Below are 22,389 nucleotides of genomic sequence, written 5' to 3' on the forward strand. Positions count from 1 at the left end.
GATGGGGGATCCTGTGGCCGGGGCAAGTTATGCGATATGAAAGCGCCGCAAAAGAGCAATAAACCAACGGGAAAACATCATAAAAAATTGAGTTTTCAATATTTATACGAATTAAATAATTCACTGGCATTGGTCGGGACCAAAGAGAAGCTCCCAAATACCCGGATACCCGGATGCCCGGATACGGATACGAATACGAATACGTATACCTATGGGGTATGGGTATATGTACTATATAGTATATACCATATATACAAGAGGGCTAGGCAAGGCGGAGGGGATCTGGAAAGCAAGGAGTTCGAGCCTGGGTGCCTGGGCATTTTACGAGTATTTGAGGTTTATTTTATGCCCCCACCAAACACTCACACACACACTCCTCGCCCAAATGCAAAACAACATAAATTCTGTGTCAGAAATCATAAATTTCAATAAAATAAAAGCAGCGAAGCGCCAAATAAATACGTGGGGTGGAAGTTTGGCGGTTTGGGAGTGCTAACTTAAGAGGGTGAGGCTATGAAGCACAAATTTACAGCCGTGGTGAAAGAAATATATAGCACAATGTATATTTAAATGTATGCATAGAACAATGTAGCTATTAGTGCAACTCAAAAGAAAACTTTACCTAAATACAAATATATATATATATTCATATACAATCAAATAAAAAATAACTGTACTTGTGGGTTTTTTTAAAGTTTAAGAATAATGTACATAATATATATAAATATATTTATATAAGTAATTTTACTAATTCCAATTAATGCTTCAAATATATGTACATAATTTTTAATGTATGCAATGATACATTTCAATTATTTTTAATATGCTTTAATAGGCACTTTTAATCACAAATTATATTAGTTTTAGAGCAATATTACTATTTGTTGTGCAATGTTGTCTTTTACATAATTATAATATTTAATACATTTTTAATTATTAATAATTTGCTTACCTGTTTATGTCTCTGTTTTTTGAGGTCACCAGTTCTTAGGTGTTAAATGAGAAAAACATTTTTATTCACGCTTTTGAAATACTTTTATTATTTTGCCCTGAGCTGTAGATATGTGTGTGAGTTTGTATGCTTCACTGGGCTAAGTAAAAGCAACAGCCAAGTGCAAAATATATTTTCTTTAAAGCGGGGCGAGAAAAAACAAGAATGAATCGAAAGACACAAAAGGAAAAAGTCCTTGGAAAGTGTGTGTGTGTGTGTGTGTGTTTGGGAGTGTGTGTGTTTTGCATAATTTAATGCATGACAGGGGGGAGAGGTGTACTAGGGACCAAGGATGCAGGATACCCGCCATAAAGTGGCCACCAGGCTGCCGCAGGATGCTTTCTATCAAGTCAAGGTAATGGCCGAAACTTGAGAAATATTTCATGAGGCAAACGCGGCAAATGTGCTGCAGCACACGCCACTAAAAAGGTGGCCAAATGGCTGCCTACTTCGCCTTTTTTCACCTGTTTTTCATTTCTTTTTTTTTCGTTTTTTTTTCTTTGCCATTTGCCAGCAATTTTATAAATTATCAATTTCACTCGCTCCGACAGAAAGGCTAAAAAAGCAAAAGCAAACGCAAAGCAAAGAGGAGGGCGGGCGAGCACAAAATAAATAAATGCAATAAGCGAAGGCAAATGGAAAATTGTGAAATTGGGGAAAATTGGAAAACCGCAGAAATTGCAATCGAAAATCCGCCACAAGTTGCCATTAAATGTCAATCGTCGGAAGGGGGTGGGGGGAAATGTGCAGTTAAATAAAAATCAAAGCGGTTTACGTTATCAACCAGCGATTCTGCTGCCAGTCGAAGAAGTTGCGTTGACAGAATTTTTCCACCGCCTTTCTACTTTCTACTTTCGAATTTCAACTTTCTTTCCCCTCCCTCACCAAAAAAAAAAAAAAACCCATTCGCCCTGGGGGGCATCTGCATTTGGTGGCGAAGCAAATGCGAAATTGGTTTATGCAACAGACTTTTATGGTACTGATCAGGAGACGAGCTTCAAGCTTCGAGCTTCGAGCATTTGCCAAATGCCAAACTCCGAGTGACGGAGGCCCGGATTTTCCGAATGCCAGCCCTAGTGCATTCAGAAAAAAGCATTCTTAAGTCTCTTGAATGCAAACTGGGGTATTCCCCAACATATATATCAATTAACATATCTTATTATCGACCTGCCATTAAAACTAACAACATAACAAAGAAATTGCAATCATATAATACTTGAAAAAAAGATTCCCTAACTTAAGTTGCTCTGAATTTTAGAAAATAATCATTTTATTTTACAAACATTTTTTACCTTATAAGTATTTAAAAAATTGTATATCAAATTTGTTTAAATGTTGATCATGAAGTGTAATTTTTAGCTGATTTGTTTAATTTTCAAACAGATTTAAGCAAACGAATTTTTGCTTGTAAAAACAAATGGTGTCTTAGCATAGAGAAAATTGTGGAGTATTTTATAAAGTCATTTATATATTTTAAAATATAAATTGCTTCTTATTATTTTCTGTTTGAGTGTTAAGTTGCAGTTTTATTTTTTTCAAGCCTATTATTAACTTTTATCAATAACAATATAATTTATTTTCAGCCTTCGTCATAGAAAATGTTGTATACTTGTATTATGTCTAAATACCCTTCGTATTCCTCTCATTGCTAACTGAATTAAGTTCTCAAAATATTAGATGTGGTGCTAAACTTAATTTAAATGTTTTGTGCGCAGTGTGGTAGGACTGGTGTATGTGCAATGCCAGCATCAATCGCAGTTGTGCAAATAAATTTGCCGTTCACGTACATGAAAGCCGCTTGCACAAGCATGCAATCATCCTCAAATATTGTCCCAATCCCAATCCCAATTGCAGCCCGTCGCCTCCTGGATTTTGGATTCCTATTCCTGGCAGCCCGGTGCAATTGAAAGGCGACCGCACTGAGGACTCCGATTTGGGTTCGAATTCGGATTTGGACTTGGATTTGGATAGGCGCAGCAAGCAGGTAGCAGGTAGCAGGTAGCAGGTAGCCATCCTCTCACCTGTTCGATGGCCACAATACCAATGATGACATTTGCTGGGTTGAGCTGAGTTTTATGGGATTTTAGATATTTATAGATTGCCAACGCTCTGTGTGCAAAGTCTGGAGGTGTGGGCAATAGGAGGACCTTCCTGCGAAAGTGGCATCGAAATGGATCCATCCGGGGGACCCTGGGATTCGGAGGATTCTGGGCTGTCGTTGCCCAACGGAGCATAAAAAATTGCTGCACTCAGACTCAGCACTCTGGCAATGTTTGGGGCGTGGATGAATGTGAATGTGAATGTGCCTGTGACTGTGGGTGGGTGGGTGTTTTATATCCATGCTGCACCCTAAACGATGGCAGGCAAAGTCAATTTAGTGAAAATGCGAGGCAGCAAGTGAAATGTCATAGCCAAGTGGGTCGTGCTTGGCGGGCGACCTTCGGCAGCCGCCTTTTCCCACCCATTTTCTCCAAACCAACCCAACCCAACCCAACACCCCCAACAGCTGTCATTGTCAGTGGGCCACATGCCGACTCTTCTTCCTCCGCAAGCTGCAAGTTGCGAGTTGCACTCTTGCCTTAAAGACGAATACTTCTAAGAATGTTTAACTTGGTGCCATAAACACACTGCGCCTAAAATAGTAAAAAAAAGGTTCATAAATAATGTGTATTATTTTAAACATTTTCAAGATCGAAATTTTGAAAGGGAAACTCCCAAACTTTTGTTTTAAATTAAACATACTTTTGTATCATAGTTTCTGAACACAGCATTTTCTATATTTTGTATTTTAAGTTCTTGTTCAAACACCAACATTCACAAAAAGATCTTTAATATAGTACATATATACTTATCCTTTTCTTTTTCTAAAATGTAGAATCTTATAAAACTACTTTAAAACAAACAAATAATTTTATTGAATTATAAAAATATAAATAATTTGTAAATAAAAATTTACAAGCTAAAATCATTCCATAAAATATCTTCTTTTTAAGTACCCAAAATGATTTTGTTAAGACTTAAAATAAATATTTAGAAATAGATATTTCCCCTTTAATTGCTATATACTTTAATGGTACTTAAATAAGCAAAATAATGTTAATGATCAAAATGTCTTACCTTAAAATCAACCTTTAAATTGTAAAACTAATATAATAAACATATCTATTGGCAATAAACTTACAGAGATATTCGTAACACCTTAAAGTGCTTGCCCAAATTTTTCTTTTTTATGCCCGCGAATATTTATGAGCAGGTAGGTTTTTCCAGGTGTTTTTCTTGGCTGGCATCGAAGTGCGACAAACACTCGACCCAGTCATTTCCCACTTGGCTTCGACTTTGACACTTTTCGGAAACTGCAGCTTAAAGCCACATTTGGCAAAAACTTTTCGGCTGTAAGCCGGAAAACTCATGTGTCCTGGCAGCTCGAAGCAATCAGTGGGAAAAATGGAGCGCGGAAAATGCTTTTGCATGCTGGGTGCATTCTGCATTCTTTATAATTGCCATATCATGCTGCATTCGGGGTATCCCCCGAAGCCTGGCCTCGCCCCCTTTAACTCGCTTTCCCTCGCTTTCTCTCGCTTTTCCTCACTTTTCCGCCGCTCACCTCTACGAAGGGACAGTGATGAAAATTCAATTTGAAATGCGCAAACAGCAAACAAACTGGCCACGCCCCCATCCACTCGCACTCCTCAATTTCCCACCCACTACGTGACCTGCAGGGGGCGGTGGGTGGTGGAAAGCGGCTGGAAAATTGGGGAGGGGAAAAGCGCAGAACGAACACCAAATGGAATTGTCTAAGCACGGTACGATGGCCAGTTGTGCTGGCCAACAAAAGTCCTGTCAATTCCGCAAAACAACAGAAAGATATCACGGGTACTTTATGAGTTCTTCAGTTGTCGATATAACCAGGGGCATTTCTTAAATAAAAGCTCACGAGACTAGATTTTATAAAAGAGAAAAGATTTTCTATTATCTGATTATTATAGGATATTTATAAGTAATTACTCAGAAAATATTTGTATTTACTCCAACTCGATTCACTATTATTTTAAATACAAATTATAGCTATATATCCTAAGCTAAACATTTTTTTGTACAAATTTTAAAAACATAACTATTGAGTTTTTACCTTAAAAAGTAATATAATTAAATAAGCTAACTAATAACATTTTATCTAAGGCTTAAAGCAATACATTATTATTATGATGTCTTTATTTAAGAACGCACTTCAGATTTTCGAAAGACAGTTAAACACATATGAAAATAATGTTAACTTTAATTGTAAATTCACCTAGGATAAAAGAACTATGCTAACATTAAAACATCCATTGGGTGTGGATATCCAAAAAGGGGCCACAATCTGCCTAATGAACTTTGTTTAGTTACTCCCTTTTGGATTGTTTGTTTCAGCGCACAGAAAAACCATGGATCAACATACATAGTTCAGGTGTCAATTGCAATTTATGCAGGGGGACTTGGAGCGTTAAGGGGTTAAGGGGTTATGGGGTTACGGCCGGGCGTCCGGTTGCAGTGGCGAATAAAAAGGTGTTGATGGACTGCGACATGGCTGCACAAATTGCATCGACATGGGTTTGGCATATGGCCAGAATCCAGAATTCAGCATCGAATAAAACAGGACAGCCAAAAACCTCAATGGAGATGATAATGGGCGGGCGAAGGGGCGGGGGTCGTGGCCACATTGCAGTTGCAACTGCAGTCGCAGCTAATTAAACGCGAAAAATGCTGCGGGGGGCGATGTTAAATTGTTGCCAATTTTACAGCCACCGAAATTGGAGTTGGAACCCAAGTTTTACCTATACTATACAATTTATAAAACAAAGATGTATGAATTTTAATATTACAAAAAAAAAAATTTTAATAAACTAATCTATTGGGCTTTACACCTATTTTATATCCCTTACTTTATGAATTTTTTTCATAGACTTAAAAATGTAATCAAAATTTATTCACCAATAAATGCTTAAATCTTAATTCAAAAATATATTATATAAATATTTTTTTTTATACATGTTTATTTTAAAATTGAATCATTGTATTGACAATTTATTTTTTAAATATAAATATTAAGAACTTCACTTGTTCTTTTTCATAGCCATATGGTATAAAATATTGCTCAACACTGAGTGTACCCCATATAGCGATAAAGGCGGCTGTGTGAACATGGGGGCGTGGCAATAGCCGGCCATTTGGGCAAATTACCGTACCCGAAGTATCCAACGCTATCCATTCGATTTCGGTTTCAATTGGAATTCAATTCGAGCCGCTTCACAAAAGCAAATTAAATATGGCAGCCAGGATCTGCGGATCCTGTGCGGATCCCGAAAGTTTATTTCCATTACCATTACCAGTACCATTACCGTAACCAGTACTATTCCCATTCCCCTTCCCCTTCCCCTTCCCCGAATCCCAAATCACTCCACCCGAAACCCATGTGGTTTGCTTTGCCCGCAGAGGAACTAGAATTAGAATGGAAAATAATTGCAGCTGGTGCCGTTTCAATTAGATACGTTGCATGAATTTGCTAATGCAGCTGATTCTCTTACGCCATGCCACCCAAACCCCAATCCCAGTCCCAATCCGAATCCCAACCAAAGTACAACCCAATTCAAAGTCTAGACCCAGATCCAGATTCCAAACCCCACTGTTTGCACTTTTATTCCAGTACATCCCCCTCAATTTGTTGCTAATTGCATGGCGTTATGCACTGCAAAAAATAAGTAAGTTCTGAAGTGGTGAATTATGCTTTGGTTAATAACAACAAAAAGAAAAGAAAATGAAAGTTTTTCGTCGCGGATAATAACAATTAAATTTTTTTTAAATTTAAAAAATACACTTTTTTTTGACAATTTCGTTTCCAATTTTTTTGGCACAGTGCACGCCGCTGGCCAGCACCGAAATTGAGTGGCCACAGCGGAGCAGAAACCGCCTTAACCCCTGTTTGCCAGTCGCCAGTTGGCAACTCATTCCCAGCGACGTTTCCCGTGCAATTTGCCAACTGCACTCGAGGGATGCATTCTGCTGACCGAACCAACTGATGTTTCGCCCTTTTTTGGCCCAAAAGGCTGAAAATGTTGAAAATGCCAAAGGGCCAGGATGTAGATGTGGATGTGGATGTCTAAAAATTCAACTGGATACCGGGGTTGAAGTTGCACTCGCTTTCATCGACTTGGAAATGTGCTTGGCCATAAATCAAGCAATGTCCTTGCCATATTGCCCGAAACCGCAATATATTTCGATTTGCACTTTCATTCCCAGTTCCAGTTCGAGTTCATTTCGGGGCCATTAGTTCGCATTCGATCCACAAATAACTCACATGAAATCGGCTCGGAATTGATAATTGATTTGGCCATTATGATGTGGCACCGTCGTGGCAGAATGCCACATCATCAAATGGCCCTAAGTCCGTCCACTTGTCACCCACGCCCAGAGTTCATCAGTTGTCCACTCTCAGTGAATCAAAGAAAATCGCAGAAAGATGAGACTAACACGTGGCCAATAATGACAGAAAAATTTGGCATGCACTGAGCCGAATAGTTCTTAATTTTTTTAAGGTAATCCGTAATATTTAATTTAAAAAAGAAATTGTTGTTTGCTTGAGAATTAAATAATATAATAACCCAAACTCTGTCTTGATATTAGCAAACATGTTATATTAAACTTATGATTTTATTAACTGTTAAATACGTATACGGTCATACAAATAGTATCTGGTATAGCTATTCAAACTATTTTTGATTATTTTTTTTTTATTTATGGTTATTTTCATTACCTATTTAAATCATTTTCTTTTCAGAATAACAACAAAAAAATATATATATATATATATAAAAAAACATTTGAGTATTTAAACAACAAATAATATTTATTTTAACTTTTAATATAAATAAAAGGTTAAGATTTTCCATATTTTGAAAAACCTCTTGGCTTTACTTTTCGCCTTAACAAGTCCTGCGGCGAATTCGGAAAAGCTTTGAAACGGATACGAGTTTGGAGGAGAAGGGAGAGTAAGGGAAGGGAAGGGGGATTTTCTCCCCCACATTTTGGATTTAAGTTAAGGGGGAGATGCCGTCTATGTCAGAAGTTGGCAGCATTTACTTCATTGTGCTTAACACTTTCCGGCTTGCCAGACGCCGCTCGACAGCTCGCCCCCTTAACCCACTGAGGCCTCACCACCACCAGCACCACCAGTCCAATCCGCCCAGCCCCAACCCCTTTTAACCCCTCGACCTCGTCGAGTTTAGGACTTCCTGCGGGTGTTGCAAAGTTGTGCGGCATGGCTGATGTATGCTCATATAACTTTGCCACTAACGATGAGCTCATGAGCTGCATAATAATGAGCCCCAGCTCGGCAGGCCCCACTATTTCGGGGCTTGTAATCCTCTGGGCTGGATCTGGATGCCCCAAACTTTCAGTGCACCCTAGTGCGCAGTCGATAAGACTCAATATGCCCGGCCATCAATCGTCTGGTTATTGCCATGAATGCCGCACGATTAATCTGCCAACTGATTTCCTGTTGACGAAACAACAATACCGTCTAATGCGGGTCAATTATTCATATTTCCATTTGGCAAGGCCCAAAAAACACCTGCCGGCGATGGTGGGTTAAGGGCCAGGGAGCGGACAAACTTATGAACCTGTCCTGCCAAATGATTCGCTTTGATTAACATTTGCATACGCATGTCTGGCTGTTCCTGTTTCTGTTTTCGCCTCTGACCTGCATACAAAGTGCTATTGTGTCCTGCACTGAGGAAAAAAAGGGGCTTATTTCGTATAAAATATATAAGGGAACAAAAAAAAGTGCCTCATTAATAATCTAGTAATTTTAAAAATGTTAATAAAATATATAAAAAATTGGATTGTGGATTACAAGCGAACATATCATTTGAGATCAATTTAAATTTAATTTTATTTAAATTTCTCTCTAAATCGAATGTTGAGAGTTCGGATATGCATATAATCAAATGTTATATTTAATATAATTGAAAATCACTTATATATTTCATATATGATATCATCTTATTAGAACCAATACAAAATTATAAACGAAAATATCTTTTATTTATCTAACATTTTAAAATCGCTAATGCCTTAAGTGAAACATAGAATTACACTTCGTAAGTTAATCAACAAATCTTAAATTTAAGATATAACTAGACTTTTGGTTTTTAAAATGATTGAATGCTAATTAGTGTTTAAATTCGTAAGAACTCTAAGTTGGCGCCTTTAATTTTGAGATAGCCATTTACGTTTCTCCGCAACTTTCAAGTGCTTCATTGCAGTTTGTGAGTGCTAAATACTTGATTTATTTTTTCTGCGTACACATGGCCGATCTGCAGCTACTTGGGGCTGTTTAGCTGCGAACTTTGAGGGGGCCAAGGGATGTGCTGCTGGCCATCGTCTTTTCAATTAGCCTGATGCAACCCACCCCCCTTCCCAAAACGCAAAAACCCCTTGGAAAGCCGCCACCCTTGAAGGCCTCCACTAAAACTCAGACCATTGCGTTACAAGTGCAAATTAGTCGAGAGTGCCAACAAATTTAACGAGCAAATTTACACTCAGCGAGCAGCAACAGAAGGGCAGTTTCTGGACGGGGGATTTGGCCGGGGGTTTTCCAGGGGTTTTCCTGGCGTTTTCCTGGGGCCATGACCCGAGTGCATGTCCCTGGCCCGATCTCTCTCACAATTGCCCCGGACTTTCCATCCAAAGGCATTTGCAAATTTGACCCCCCTCCCCACTTCTGCCTGTGTTTTAATTTAAGCAACATAGCGCCGCAATTGCCCCCCAAAAAAAAACGAAAAAAAAAAGAAGGAAAACAGTGAAAAGCCTTGTGGCAGAACGAAACCTTTTCCCCGATTTTTGCTCCGCTTTTCCGTTTGCCTTGTTACGCCTGGGCGTTGGCCACTTTTTCTTTTGCCGCCGTAAGTATTTCCTTTGATTCGGTAGGCCGTGTGTGTTTGTCGTTGGAAATTGATTCAAAAATTGGATTCTTGGCTTGGGAGTTAGGGGGCGGGGAGGGGAATTCAAGCCAACCTGACCTGACCTGACAGAATCCGGCTCCCAAAAACCCAAATACAGTTGCAGTCCCCGGGCCAGCTGTGAACCCATGTCAACTTTAATTGAATTTGATAGAACGGATATTTAGCCAAGGCTGCGCACCATTTACACCATTAGCAGAGACCTCCTGCTGGCAAAAGGATCGTCATCTCCATCTCCATCCCCAATCCCCAATCACCAATCCCTATATCCCATCAGAATCCACCACTCATATTCGTAATTAAACTCGGAGTGGGCGTATGTTTTGTTTTTCGTCAAGTTTGCCTGTCTGCCTATTCCAATAAATTCACAAAACTCACAGACTTGCTGCCCTAAAATTCAGTTTATTTTCTTTGACCAAAATGTAGGTCATAGGTAAAGTGTAACAGATATTAGAGCATGCAGGTATTTACTTAAGATTTAATATGCTGCACAAAGAATTTTCAGAAAAACCTACGTTTTATTTTATTTAAAGATTGAACTTAATTCAAATCTGCTGCAAAAGTATGCATTGCTGGCGTAAATTAAAAAAGTTTTGGGGCTGCAAAAAAAGATATGTCTTAAAAGTATTTAAAAAAACAAAACAAATATTTGTCATGATATGTCTATATTGGCAGAATATTTTGAAACTGTATTTAAAGGTTTTAGTTAAATAAAATGTTTATAGTTCTTTTTAGAGTACATTAAACAAGTTTTAATGTCTGTAAAAATCAAAGTAATATTTAAGTTTTCTGACTTTCATTAATTATTACCCCTTTCAGAAATTGGCAGAATATATTTTTTAAATTTTATTTAAACGTTTAAGCTTAATATATGATATATAGTTGTGTATACAGTACATTTAACAAGTTTTTGTGTCCATAAATACCCAATAAAAATTATATGCCTGACAATTATTGGGTATTTAAGTACTTACAACCCAAGATATATTTTCAACTTGTTGGCTGCTCTTGTAAACTTCATTTGATGACTCCAGCTGCAGCAATCACTCAAATTCTCAGCCATGACTCGTCTTTTCTGGATTGCCCAGCTGAAAATGACAGGCCAAGACAAGTGGGATGCCCGAAGTCGCAGGGTAATGATTAAAATATTACATTGGCTAGTTGGTTGCACGGAGCTGGCTACTTTGTCAAATCTGTTTCGATTTATGTCATTGCTAAAAGCAAAATGAGAGAATTGTTGTCATTAACTTGGTTGGACAGTGGTTGGCCAGACCGGTTTGCCAAAATATCCACACTGGTAATGAACCAGCGATAGCTCATATTTTTTCTGAATGAATGTCATTTTAACTGGCACATACTATACATGTGGTATTATTATTATATTATTATTATTTCTTGGTTGCCAAGTGTGGCCGATTGCTTGATTTGCCCCACAAAAGGTACAATTCGGCCTTGGGCGCTACTTTGTTTGGGTTGGGTTTTTGGTTTTCGGGTTTCGGGTTTTGGTTTTCGGGCTTTGTGGGGATTTGAGTAATGAGAGGTAAGTACGGTCAACCATTTTGGGTATAAAGGCGAATCGTCGGCTGTGTTTCTTATCAAACAGCATCTAGCGTTCGACTCTTAAGCAACTCCACTTCCAGTCTTCAAATCAAGCTCCTAAAATGGCATTCAAGGTGGGTTTACTAGGATCATAAGGAATATTTTTGAAGGATTAATTAATAAGAACTTCAGTATACAAATAAACTTAATTCAAGATGGGCTTTCCAGGGAGTATATTTAAAAGAAATTATAAATAAATTAGAACTTTAATATGAAATAAAATAAAATAAATAAAAGGGGTAAATAAAATTTATATATTAAAAAATATCACAATAAACCATTATTATTAAAAGTCCTTAGACTACAGTTATAGAAATCAAACTTAAAAGCCTAAAGGTCATATATTTAGTATTATATTTATACCTATATTATCGACTCCTTATATACAATCCCACAAGTCAATGAGTATCTAGTAAATATTTTTTTTTCGTGAACCCTCGCAGTTTGTGGCCCTTCTCGCCCTGATCGCCGCCGCTAGTGCCGGAGTCGTCCTGCCCGCCGCCCAGGTGTACCATGCTGCTCCCGCCCAGGTGGCCACCTATGCCGCCCCTGCTCCCGCCGTCCTGAAGACCGTGGCCCATCCGGTGCTGGCCAAGAGCGACGAGGAGTACGATCCGCATCCGCAGTACAAGTACGCCTACGATGTGCAGGACTCGCTGTCCGGTGACTCCAAGAGCCAGGTGGAGGAGCGGGACGGGGATGTGGTCCGCGGAGAGTACTCGCTGATCGACTCCGATGGATTCAAGCGCACGGTCCAGTACACCGCCGATCCCATCAACGGGTTCAATGCCGTGGTCAACCGGGAACCGCTGGTCAAGACCGTGGTGAAGACCGTGGCTCCAGTGGCCACCTATGCCGTTCCCGCCTACCACCACTAAACGTGGCCTGATTTCACCCCTTTTTGTTGACCTAGTTGTATGTTTAGTTTGGTGTTGAATCACAAATATATGTATTTTTGTTTAAATTGAAAAAAAAATATCCCCTCTATGTGGTATCTTAAATCGCAGGAAGTTTTGGGCAGTAATAATTAAAAAGTGATTCTTTATAATCCTATAACCAACAACGCGCTACAAAATACGTTTCCCTTTCTCAAAATTGTGACCTTAGATATTTATTGCCACTTTTAAGAGTTAACATTATTTGCAAAGCCTTTTATTATCTTGGTAAATATTTCAGCAAGACAGGTTTTTAATTTTCAATTTTATAAAGATTATATGCGTTTAGATTTGTTTGCAAATTGTAAGGTCCTAATCCCGCACTACCTTTAAACTTTGAGATTATGCGTATTTGAGTTTTCCGGCTTAAATGTATTGAGAATTAAAATTCTCTCATTTATTGTTCACCCTGAAGTTTATTTAAAAAACAAATATATGTTAAGCTAGTATATGTTGTATATTATATACAGTGTTCAAGTGTTCTATAACTGTTGGTATGTAAATTGAAAGTAACAAAAGAGTGATTATAACAATTATATTCAAGTTAGGGTGGTCAAAAAAAAAATTGTACTTCACTGTTTAATGTGGTCGATTTTTGTGGGCAACAAAAATGTATTTGAATTTTAGGTAATCGTCCCATAGTTTTTGTAAAAATGACTCATATATATTAGTTAGAATACATTTTTTGATCTTAAGTGATTTGCTTTGAATCCATTGCGCAGATCATTTCCAAGAAAAGTGCTTCTAATGCAGTAAAACTCATACCTTGAGCGACCGAGAGTAGGATCTTAAAATTTTCACACAAACTTGGTCCACTCTAATGTACATACAAACATTTGTTATATATTGTATACATTTATTTCCTGTGATCTGGTTTTTTCCGATCTTTGGTTTGGTTTGCAGGAATAATTTGTCGATTCTCAGGTTTGTGCTTCTACTAATCACTAAAAAAAGATACTCTCGAGATTCCCAAATGTATAATTGTTTTCAGATGACAGCCCTTTTTTATTATTTAACCAAACTAAATAGCAAATGTCGTAAGCAAAAGCATGGCTTACCCACGAATAACCATTGCGTTTAAAGGTGCACTTCCGGATGACCCCAATGCGCTGGAAACCGTAATGGAATCCTGGCAACATTTGGTGCACTTGTGGAGTAAATCAAAGGCACTCCCTTTGCAAACGGAGTGAACATGGTACCCTCTGGATTTCGCTTTACTTTTTATTCGGATGCCGTTTGCCTTTGTTATTAAATTGCCAGCCACATTGCGCACACTGGGGAGTATTTATTAAGTCATAAGCTCCCATGTGAGAAATATGGGCGGGGATGTTGGAGAGTGGGTGTAATTGTGCCAACAACACACGCGCACAGATGCAAAAGACGTGCAGTTTGCACCTACATTTTACCCACAGCCACAGCCACAGCTCAAGGATAGGTAAACTTTCGCTGGCAGAAAGAAAGTGCAGAGAAAGTAGCATCGAGAAAAGAACAGGAGAAGAGCTTGCCAGAAAAGTACTATTAAAAGTCCTTTGAATTTTATTGCTCAATCGAATTAAATGTTAATACCATATTCATTGTCCGGGCAAATAAATTAATATCCTTTAAAACTACTCTATTACCAAAGTACTTAAAATGGTCTACGACATATAATGAAATAAAACACTCAATAGCAGAATAAATATATGTTATAACTTATAATTCACAAACATTTTGGCTTAAAAAAAAAACTGATTTGACATATTAGTAGGTTGTAATAATTACGATGTTTATGATTGCATCCAGTGAACCGAATTGAAGTGTATTTTTTTCCCGGCTCCTTGTTTGTGAGTGTTTCGGTGGCCAACTGCCTGCAATTGTACGGTGAAAAGTTTGCCAATCTTAACGATTTGCTTATTGTTCTTCCCCGTTATGCATTTACCGAGTACATATTTGAGTTCCACTCTCGAAGACTGCCTGCTGGGTAAACAAGTTGCTAAGTTGCTTGGGCAAGGACACAAAATACAAGCCCAATGGGGCACGGTGGGCTTTAATGGGTTAACTAGATTTCGATTGTGCCTCAACAGTTGGCAATTTGAATCGAACATAGGGAAAAGTATTGCATATGTTGAGATGAGGAAATTTATTCAATCGATCTCTTAATAAGTCTTTAATGTAATAGTGTAAATTGAAGTCTAAAAAATTTAATAATAACTATTGTTGTAAAATCCTTTTAAATCAGAATTAGTTTAATTTAAATAAAATTTAATTTTATATATAAAACTTTTTTTATTATATTTAATTTTAAAAGGAAAAACTTCCTATAATTTTGCTTAGAACACTTATAATAAATTAGTTTATTTTTACTTCGAACCAAATAGACTATTTAACTATATACAATACATTTCTTCAAATGGTGGGTAAATTCCAGTCGACTGATGTGCAAGTTTAAAGCAATTGCCATTTTCTTTTCGACTTTCATGTTGCACATGGCCTCGCCAGCTGATGTTGCTGTTGCTGCTGTTGCTGCTGTTGCTGCTGCTGTCGTGGGTGTTGCTTCTATTGGTGTTGCTGCGGCAACTTGCCGTCGCCGAAATGAAATTCCCGTTTAATTGCTGCAACAGACTGCTGCTGCCACACATGTTGCACATTCCACGGGCTTTGGGGCAAAGGATAACGGGGCACGGGCATAGTCAGCACGACTATAACTAATTGAATTATGCGGTTGCAGCTCCAGCCCTCATCTCGCTTCATTTCAGCTCCTGTTCCTGGTTTCACTCCTTCGCCAGTTGTTCCTGGCCTTAATCGCGCTTCCAGACCATTGACTCCCCAGGAGTTTTTCGCCCAATTTTACTGCAATCCATCGACCAGTATTTAACTCAACACAGCACAACACGGAAACTTATTTTTTAAGCAATTGTTTTTCACACTTAACAAAAATGTACGCAATCGACTAGATGGTAATATAACTTAGTGTTTTGTGCACTCTGGAAAAAAGTATTCTTAGACTTATAAAAAAAGTTTAAAAAAATAGCAACCGCATATATCATTTGAAATTTTTTGATTATAATATTAAATACTTGTATGTATTTGTATGTCTTTTTCATATATTTTATTTATATATATTTATTTTATATTTATATATATAATAGATGTTTAATTATTACCAAACTGAATAATTGATTAGTTGTAATTGTCTAAATTTCAAATCAATGATAATAAATTATGATATTCGGTTGAAAAATAAATACAGTGACAGCTCCGAATCAAGTTTGTGTGAATGTACAAAGAAGAACATATTTACTAAAAGTTTTCAGCAAGCTATTCAGTGTTTTATCGTAAATTTTAGATTTTTCGGTTCATGCAGACTTCACCTCCGGCTTGATGTGTCCATTATCCTGGTCGCGCTTTGACGCTCAACTGCCGCATAAAAGTGCCAACTGGATTCCGCACAATGGCTCAAAGGTCGTTTGCCCTTTGGCAGTGGATGGATGAGGATGTGGATGTGGATGCGGATGCGGATGGATGTGTGCTAATAGCGAGTGCAGCGGTCCACGAGGATGCAGTGGTCACCCGACTGGGAATAGCTTTTCCTCGACGGCCGGGAATTGAAAAATGGACGGCAACATCAAAGGACTCGTCATGGCGGCATTTTGCGGAAAAGGGGGCTCTGCCAATCCAAAGTCATCAGCAAATGCGAAATATGAGAGCGGGTAAGGCAAAAATTTTCTAAAATAAAACGCTCTCTGATTTTGAAACGTAAAATTAAAGTCTTCATCCAAAGCAAAGAAATTTTTCAAGTGGAAATAGCTAAAAGGTAGCAATATTACCAATCGATTGCAGAGCAAAAGACAAGTTAAAAGAAAATCAAGAAGGGAAGAATGGCACTTTAACTGTTTAACTTCTGCCAATATTGGGAAAAAATCATGATTAAAAAAAATTGTTGGTAATATACTGGGGGTATATACTTTATACAGTCGGAAATGTCTCCATTTCTGCATTGCTAACTTCTTACTGAAATTATAAAACCCTTTGCAAGGGTATACAAAAGTAAAATATAAATTCGACTTTTAATTTGCTCGTTATTATGAATTTTACTCATAAATTACATCGGACTACCAAGCAATTGAGCTGTTTTATAGACGTTTGAGCTAAATCAGATGCCCTTTTGGAGAATCAATCAATAGCCAGCCATAATCTTAATTATTTATGTCCTTATTTACGACGAACACCATGCACACCCAAAGTGCCAGATACAAACCCCAATAAACATCGAAGCGACAAGCCCGAAATGACTTTATAATCTTATTAAATTTTAATCTCCCAATCAGCTAAGGACGCAACCTTTGTCAGAAGCTGGAGTCAAGCCCCCATAATTATTCTGGGAAAAGTTACAACCGCAAAAAAGGGAACCCAAAAAAAATCAAATAAAAGGGATTCCGATGGCGGGTAAAACAACCTGTTCGATTTTGTGTTGCTTGTTTTTTTGGCCGTTCGTTTTTTTTGTTTTGTATGGGTAAAAGAGGTCGTCAAACTTTTCCAATCGCTGTTAACAAAACAGAAATCAAAATTGATTGCCAACTTTTTGATTAGTTCCCCATTTTTAGGCCTCCAATCGGATGTCGATTGTCGCTGAATTTTCCTGGCCAGGTGGAGCAGTCTAATTGAAAAGCCAACTGCTGTCCGAATGCGAAAACTCTAAAAGCTAAAAAAAAAACTAAAAAGCCCAACCCAAAATATTCCGAAAAGCAACGCTAAGCGCCAAAAAAGAAAATTGTTCCAGCTGCATTTGCATTTGTTGCAAAAGTTTTCTGGCCCCAAATTGCTGAGGAAAAGTTTTTCGAGGCTGGAAAATGCAGCGAGAGAAAACCCGACTTGTTTTGTGCACACTTAAAAAAAAGTTTACTTTCTTACTGGCTAAGTAAGTAAGTGAATTGTTTTTTGGTTATGAAGGTATTATTTTGGGACATAAACGAAAAATAAACGATAAATTATTAATTCATACTTCTATTGCGTACAGAGTAAGCCAAAAGCATAAATGAGAAATTTGGCTGTTAATATTTATAAATAAAAAATTAATGAACACATTATTTGCGTTTTCGTTTTAGTTGCCCAGAATATTTTTTCTTTGATATTAAAAAATCTATATTAAGCTACAAAGTACATTTTTATTTTTTTGTTTACAATAAAAATGTATTTGTTGAAATCAGACAATTGTATTATTATTTAGTCGGCACTTTAAAATTCACTCAAGTGGCAAACAATTTCACTGGAGCTTGATGCGAATTATTCCAAGCGAAATATACCAGAAATACTTGTACAAAAAAAAAAAAAAGGTTTAAAAATGTTTATTTATATTTTTCCGTGGGACAAGCGGTCTGTGGAAGTTCTCTTGGTCCGCCCACGCAATTGAGTTGCCAAAGTTGGTTGCATGATTCGCATGATTCGCATGATTCGTTGCAAGTGAAATCACAGCTTGAAGTGAAAAGCGCACACAGTGAAACATTCGCTGCAGTTTCAGTTTACTGGCCAAATGTTGATTAAAATATAATTGGATTCTAATTAATGCTAATTGATTTGTGCGACATGTGCCGGTGTCAGGATATCTGACCAAGTTACAAGGACCCCTTCCCGTGGCTTAAGTGTCCATGTCCTTGGATTATACTGTAGAGCGCCCATACACATACAAAGCCACACACACTCACACACACACCGCACCACTGGGCCAAAGGACAAACACATGCATGTATATGTACATCCTGTCAGATGGACAAACTTTCGACCACACACACGCATGCAAATTCGTGGGCTGGGCAACCAATTAAGCTCTGTCAAATTGTTTGGCATTTGAAATGCAGTCGGAAAACGGGTGGAGGCTGCCCCTGAATGGATGATTTTCCACCGGCCTCTCATATTTTTATGATAGCTTTCCACCTCACTGCACATTTTCGCTTTCTTTTCGTTAAGGCCCATGCTCAATTGGTCCAAAGAATGCCGTTTTAAAATTATTTCCTTTTTTTAAGTACCACATTTTATCTACCAAGAGAGACAATTAAACTCATTTTCATAAATAAAAAACTGATTCTCTTCATTTAAAAAGGCAAACAATTGCTGTGTTAAAAAAAGGTTTCAATTCTTTGAAACATTTTTTGGCTCATAGACAAACTTTTTAAACTTAAATTATCAAATTATCAGAGAAAAGAGATTTGAAAGGACATAATAGCATCAATATGTCATATGTGCATTAAATAATTTTGAATCTAAATTGGAATAACTTTTCAAAAATCTTTGACTAAAATAAGAATATGTAGCATTATATGTTAAGTTAAGTTTTCGTAGATTTTCTTGTCTAGTTAATCGCAATTTTCCTCCCATTTTATTCAGTGCTACACATTTTCAGCTACAAAACTTTGGGATTTTCAGTAATACTTCAATTAGACATAACCGACGCCATGATTTTCCCGTTCTCAGCTCCAAAAGCGGCTCCAAGCCAGTTGCCGGATGTTCATGGAACACGATGCGGATTCAGTTTCGTCAATTGCAGGCGGTAAACTGTTGTTATTCATTCTGTCCATAGTTCCGAGCTAAGTTCTTAAATTTCAGAAACGCTGAACTCCTGGCCCGGGGATTTGAGCCCCCGAAAGCGGTGCGCACGGGCACCTCCATCGTGGGCATTATCTATCAGGATGGCGTTATCCTGGGCGCCGACACACGCGCCACCGAAGGACCCATTGTCTCCGACAAGAACTGCTCCAAAATTCACCACCTGCAGGATCACATATAGTGAGTGGTTTTTTTATCTAGGCATGGTATTACTATTAAGTTATTTTTAGTCCTCTTTTTTTATACCCTTGCAGAGGGTATTATAATTTCAGTCAGAAGTTTGCAACGCAGTGAAGGAGACGTTTCCGACCCTATAAAGTATATATATTCTTGATCAGCATCACTAGTAGAGTCGATCTAGCCATGTCCGTCTGTCCGTCCGTCTGTCCGTCTGTCCGTCTGTCCGTCTGTCCGTCCGTCTGTCCGTCTGTCCGTCCGTTTATATGCAAACTAGTCTCTCAGTTTTAAAGCTATCTGCATGAAACTTTCCCAAAAGTTGTCTTTCTATTGCAGGTAGTATATAAGTCGGAACGAGCCGGATCGGACGACTATAGCATATAGCTCCCATAGGAACAATCGGAAAAATAATTGAAAAAAAATTATAACTTTGCTGTTTTTTAATTTTTTGTTTAGTTCTTCGACATATAGTAATGGTTAACTATTTCCGATTTACGTTTTAAATTTCATCAAAATCGGTCGACTATAGCATATAGCTCCCATAGGAACAATCGGAAAAATAAATGAAAAAAAATTATAAGTTTGCTGTTTTTTAATTTTTTGTTAAGTTCTTCGAGATATAGTAATGGTTAAATATTTCAGAATTATGATTAAAATTTCATCAAAATCGGACGACTATAGCATATAGCTCCCATAGGAACAATCGGAAAAATAAATGAAAAAAAATTATAACTTTTCTGTTTTTTAATTTTTTTTTTAGTTCTTCGACATATAGCAATGTTTAATTATTTCAGAATTATGTTTTAAATTTTATCAAAATCGGACGTCTATAGCATATAGCTCCCATAGAAATAATAAAAATATATAAAATAACTATCTAATAATTGAGCTGCAAATCATCATAGTTTCAATGTTTTTCAGCATATACTCAAGTAAATCATAATTTAAATGTTTTCAAAAGTATTTAATTCATGCAATAGCTGCAAGGGTATATGAACTTCGGCTTGCCGAAGTTTGCTTTCTTTCTTGTTTTTAGTTTAGATTTTGCTGTAAGACATTTTCGTTTAAAAAGTTTATGGAAAAATATAGTCAAGAATGTGCACACAAAAACCGCATTTTAAAAATAAGTTTTATTATCATCAAAGAAAATAAAAATAATTTTAAAATAAAACTTTTAGTGTTTACGGTCCCTGAAAATTTAAGTTACTCATACTTGGACTTCATCAATTTTTTTTTTATTTTCAATAAAATTGATTAAAAATTTAAAACTTAAATAAATACTTTCTTTGTGCTCATTCGTTTAATATATGGATTTTGATGTTTTTTTTTTTTAATTTTAAAACTTAGGGGCACAAATTGGGAAACTTTGGAAATTCCTAGCTACAGATTTCAAAATATCTAATCCCGTTGCAGTTGCTGTGGAGCTGGCACCGCTGCCGACACGGAGATGATGACCCTGATGACCTCCTCGGAGCTGGACCTGCATCAGTTGAACACGGGGCGGCAGGTGCCGGTGGTGTGCGCCAGCATGCTGTTGCGGAGGACCCTGTTCCGCTACCAGGGGCACATTGGAGCCGCCCTGGTAATGGGCGGAGTGGACAAGACGGGTCCTCAGATCTACTGCATCTATCCGTGCGGGTCGAACGACAAGATTCCGTATGCGGCCATGGGATCGGGCACCCTGGCCGCGATGTCCGTGCTGGAGCACAACTGGCGACCGGATTTGAATCGGGAACAGGGCAAGCAGCTGGTGCGAGAGGCCATCTCGGCGGGGGTGTTCAACGATTTGGGCTCCGGATCGAACATCGATCTGTGTGTGATCACCAGGAGGGGGGCGGAGTACCTGCGGACGGACACGATTGCCAGCGAGAAGGGCGAGAGGCTGGGCAAATATGGCATCAAGCCGAACACCACCCTGGTGACCTCCACGTCCGTGCTGAGTCTCGAGGTCACCGACGAGCGCACCTACGGAGTGGGTCTCTTTCCCTCGCAGTCCACGGTGGAGGTGGAGGTGGATCAACAGAGGGAACCTCAGCAAGCGGAGGAGGCGGACAACCTGTCCGCCGGATCGCAGAACAAAGCTCCCTAGAGTGTATACCTTTCACATTCATTTCAGTTGCAGCAAATTAACCGTTAACAAGCCACTTGACTCCACATAAATGTAAATGCATTTGCGAAACGCAGGGATTCCCCTTGAATTCTTTCATCCTGTTGTTGGTCCTGCGGGAATGATGCCAGGAGCATCAAGCATTTTTCCAAAGGGGATTAGAATGTGGACTGGGAATGCCTACTAGCACACTCGAGGAAATATTACTGTTTACGCATAGATATTGCTTGAAAAGAGGTGTTTTTTTTTGGAAAAAATCATATGTCAATAATCCACATTATTAAATCATGGCAAAAAAAAAATATATTGTCTTTTTAATATAGCATCCTTTTAATAATTTTAAAACGTACTAGCACTGGTAGAATTTAAGAATAGATACTGCTTAAAAACAGGAGCTTATATCCGACATTAATAAATCATAAATCGTATTCATAAATCGTATTTTTAATATAATATTTTATTAATCATTTTATAAAGAATTTTAGCACACATGTAAAACCTAGTTTCTTATTTTATGTATGTATGTATATTATTAATTGAAATAATACTTTCAGGCTTTCGAATGTAAAAGAATATGTGAACTAAAGAGATACCATTTTTGTATGCAAAATAATGCGAAAGTTAAGTTCCTTAATGGATCGTGGCATTTAATGTTAATATTAAAACTTATTAATTTAAATAGTGATCGAAAATTCTTGGTAGCGCACTAAAAATCACATATTTTTTGTTGCAAAATAGGGCAAAAGTGAAGAGCTGCAACAGTGTTTTTTCCAGTGTACCTGAACTCGAAATGGAGTTGGTTCTGCCGCAGAGACCAGCATTCTGCTCGAAAATTGTTTGAATCCCTGGCAGCTCCTAATAGTTGAACGGGGAGTGAGAGTCCTGCTGGCGGAGAAGAATGCAACGAAAGGATGCTGGAGGGCAGGTGTGTGCCTGCCTGTAATCGGGACCCAACTTCACCGGCCTCTGGCATCTGCCATCTGGCATCCCTTCAAGCGATAAACT

The 22,389-nt window shown here is 38.0% G+C and overlaps 2 protein-coding genes across 2 annotated transcripts; both read left to right on the forward strand.

Annotated features, from left to right (window-relative positions):
* Positions 1-11,574: 11,574 nt before the first annotated feature.
* On the forward strand, positions 11,575-12,877 carry LOC108149861 (larval cuticle protein A2B). Its single transcript, XM_017277741.2, has 2 exons — positions 11,575-11,660; positions 12,030-12,877. The coding sequence occupies exons 1-2, from the start codon at positions 11,649-11,651 to the stop codon at positions 12,462-12,464; spliced, it is 447 nt and encodes a 148-aa protein (XP_017133230.1). The 5' UTR covers positions 11,575-11,648; the 3' UTR covers positions 12,465-12,877.
* A 5,978-nt stretch (positions 12,878-18,855) lies between these two features.
* LOC108149862 (proteasome subunit beta type-7) lies at positions 18,856-21,618 on the forward strand. The gene is made up of 3 exons (XM_017277742.2): positions 18,856-19,044; positions 19,101-19,280; positions 20,691-21,618. The coding sequence occupies exons 1-3, from the start codon at positions 18,950-18,952 to the stop codon at positions 21,364-21,366; spliced, it is 951 nt and encodes a 316-aa protein (XP_017133231.1). The 5' UTR covers positions 18,856-18,949; the 3' UTR covers positions 21,367-21,618.
* The last annotated feature ends 771 nt before the right edge of the window (positions 21,619-22,389 follow it).

This window comes from Drosophila elegans, unplaced genomic scaffold (genome assembly GCF_018152505.1).
Source record: "Drosophila elegans isolate 14027-0461.03 unplaced genomic scaffold, ASM1815250v1 contig_149, whole genome shotgun sequence".
Taxonomy (NCBI): Eukaryota; Metazoa; Arthropoda; class Insecta; order Diptera; family Drosophilidae; genus Drosophila; species Drosophila elegans.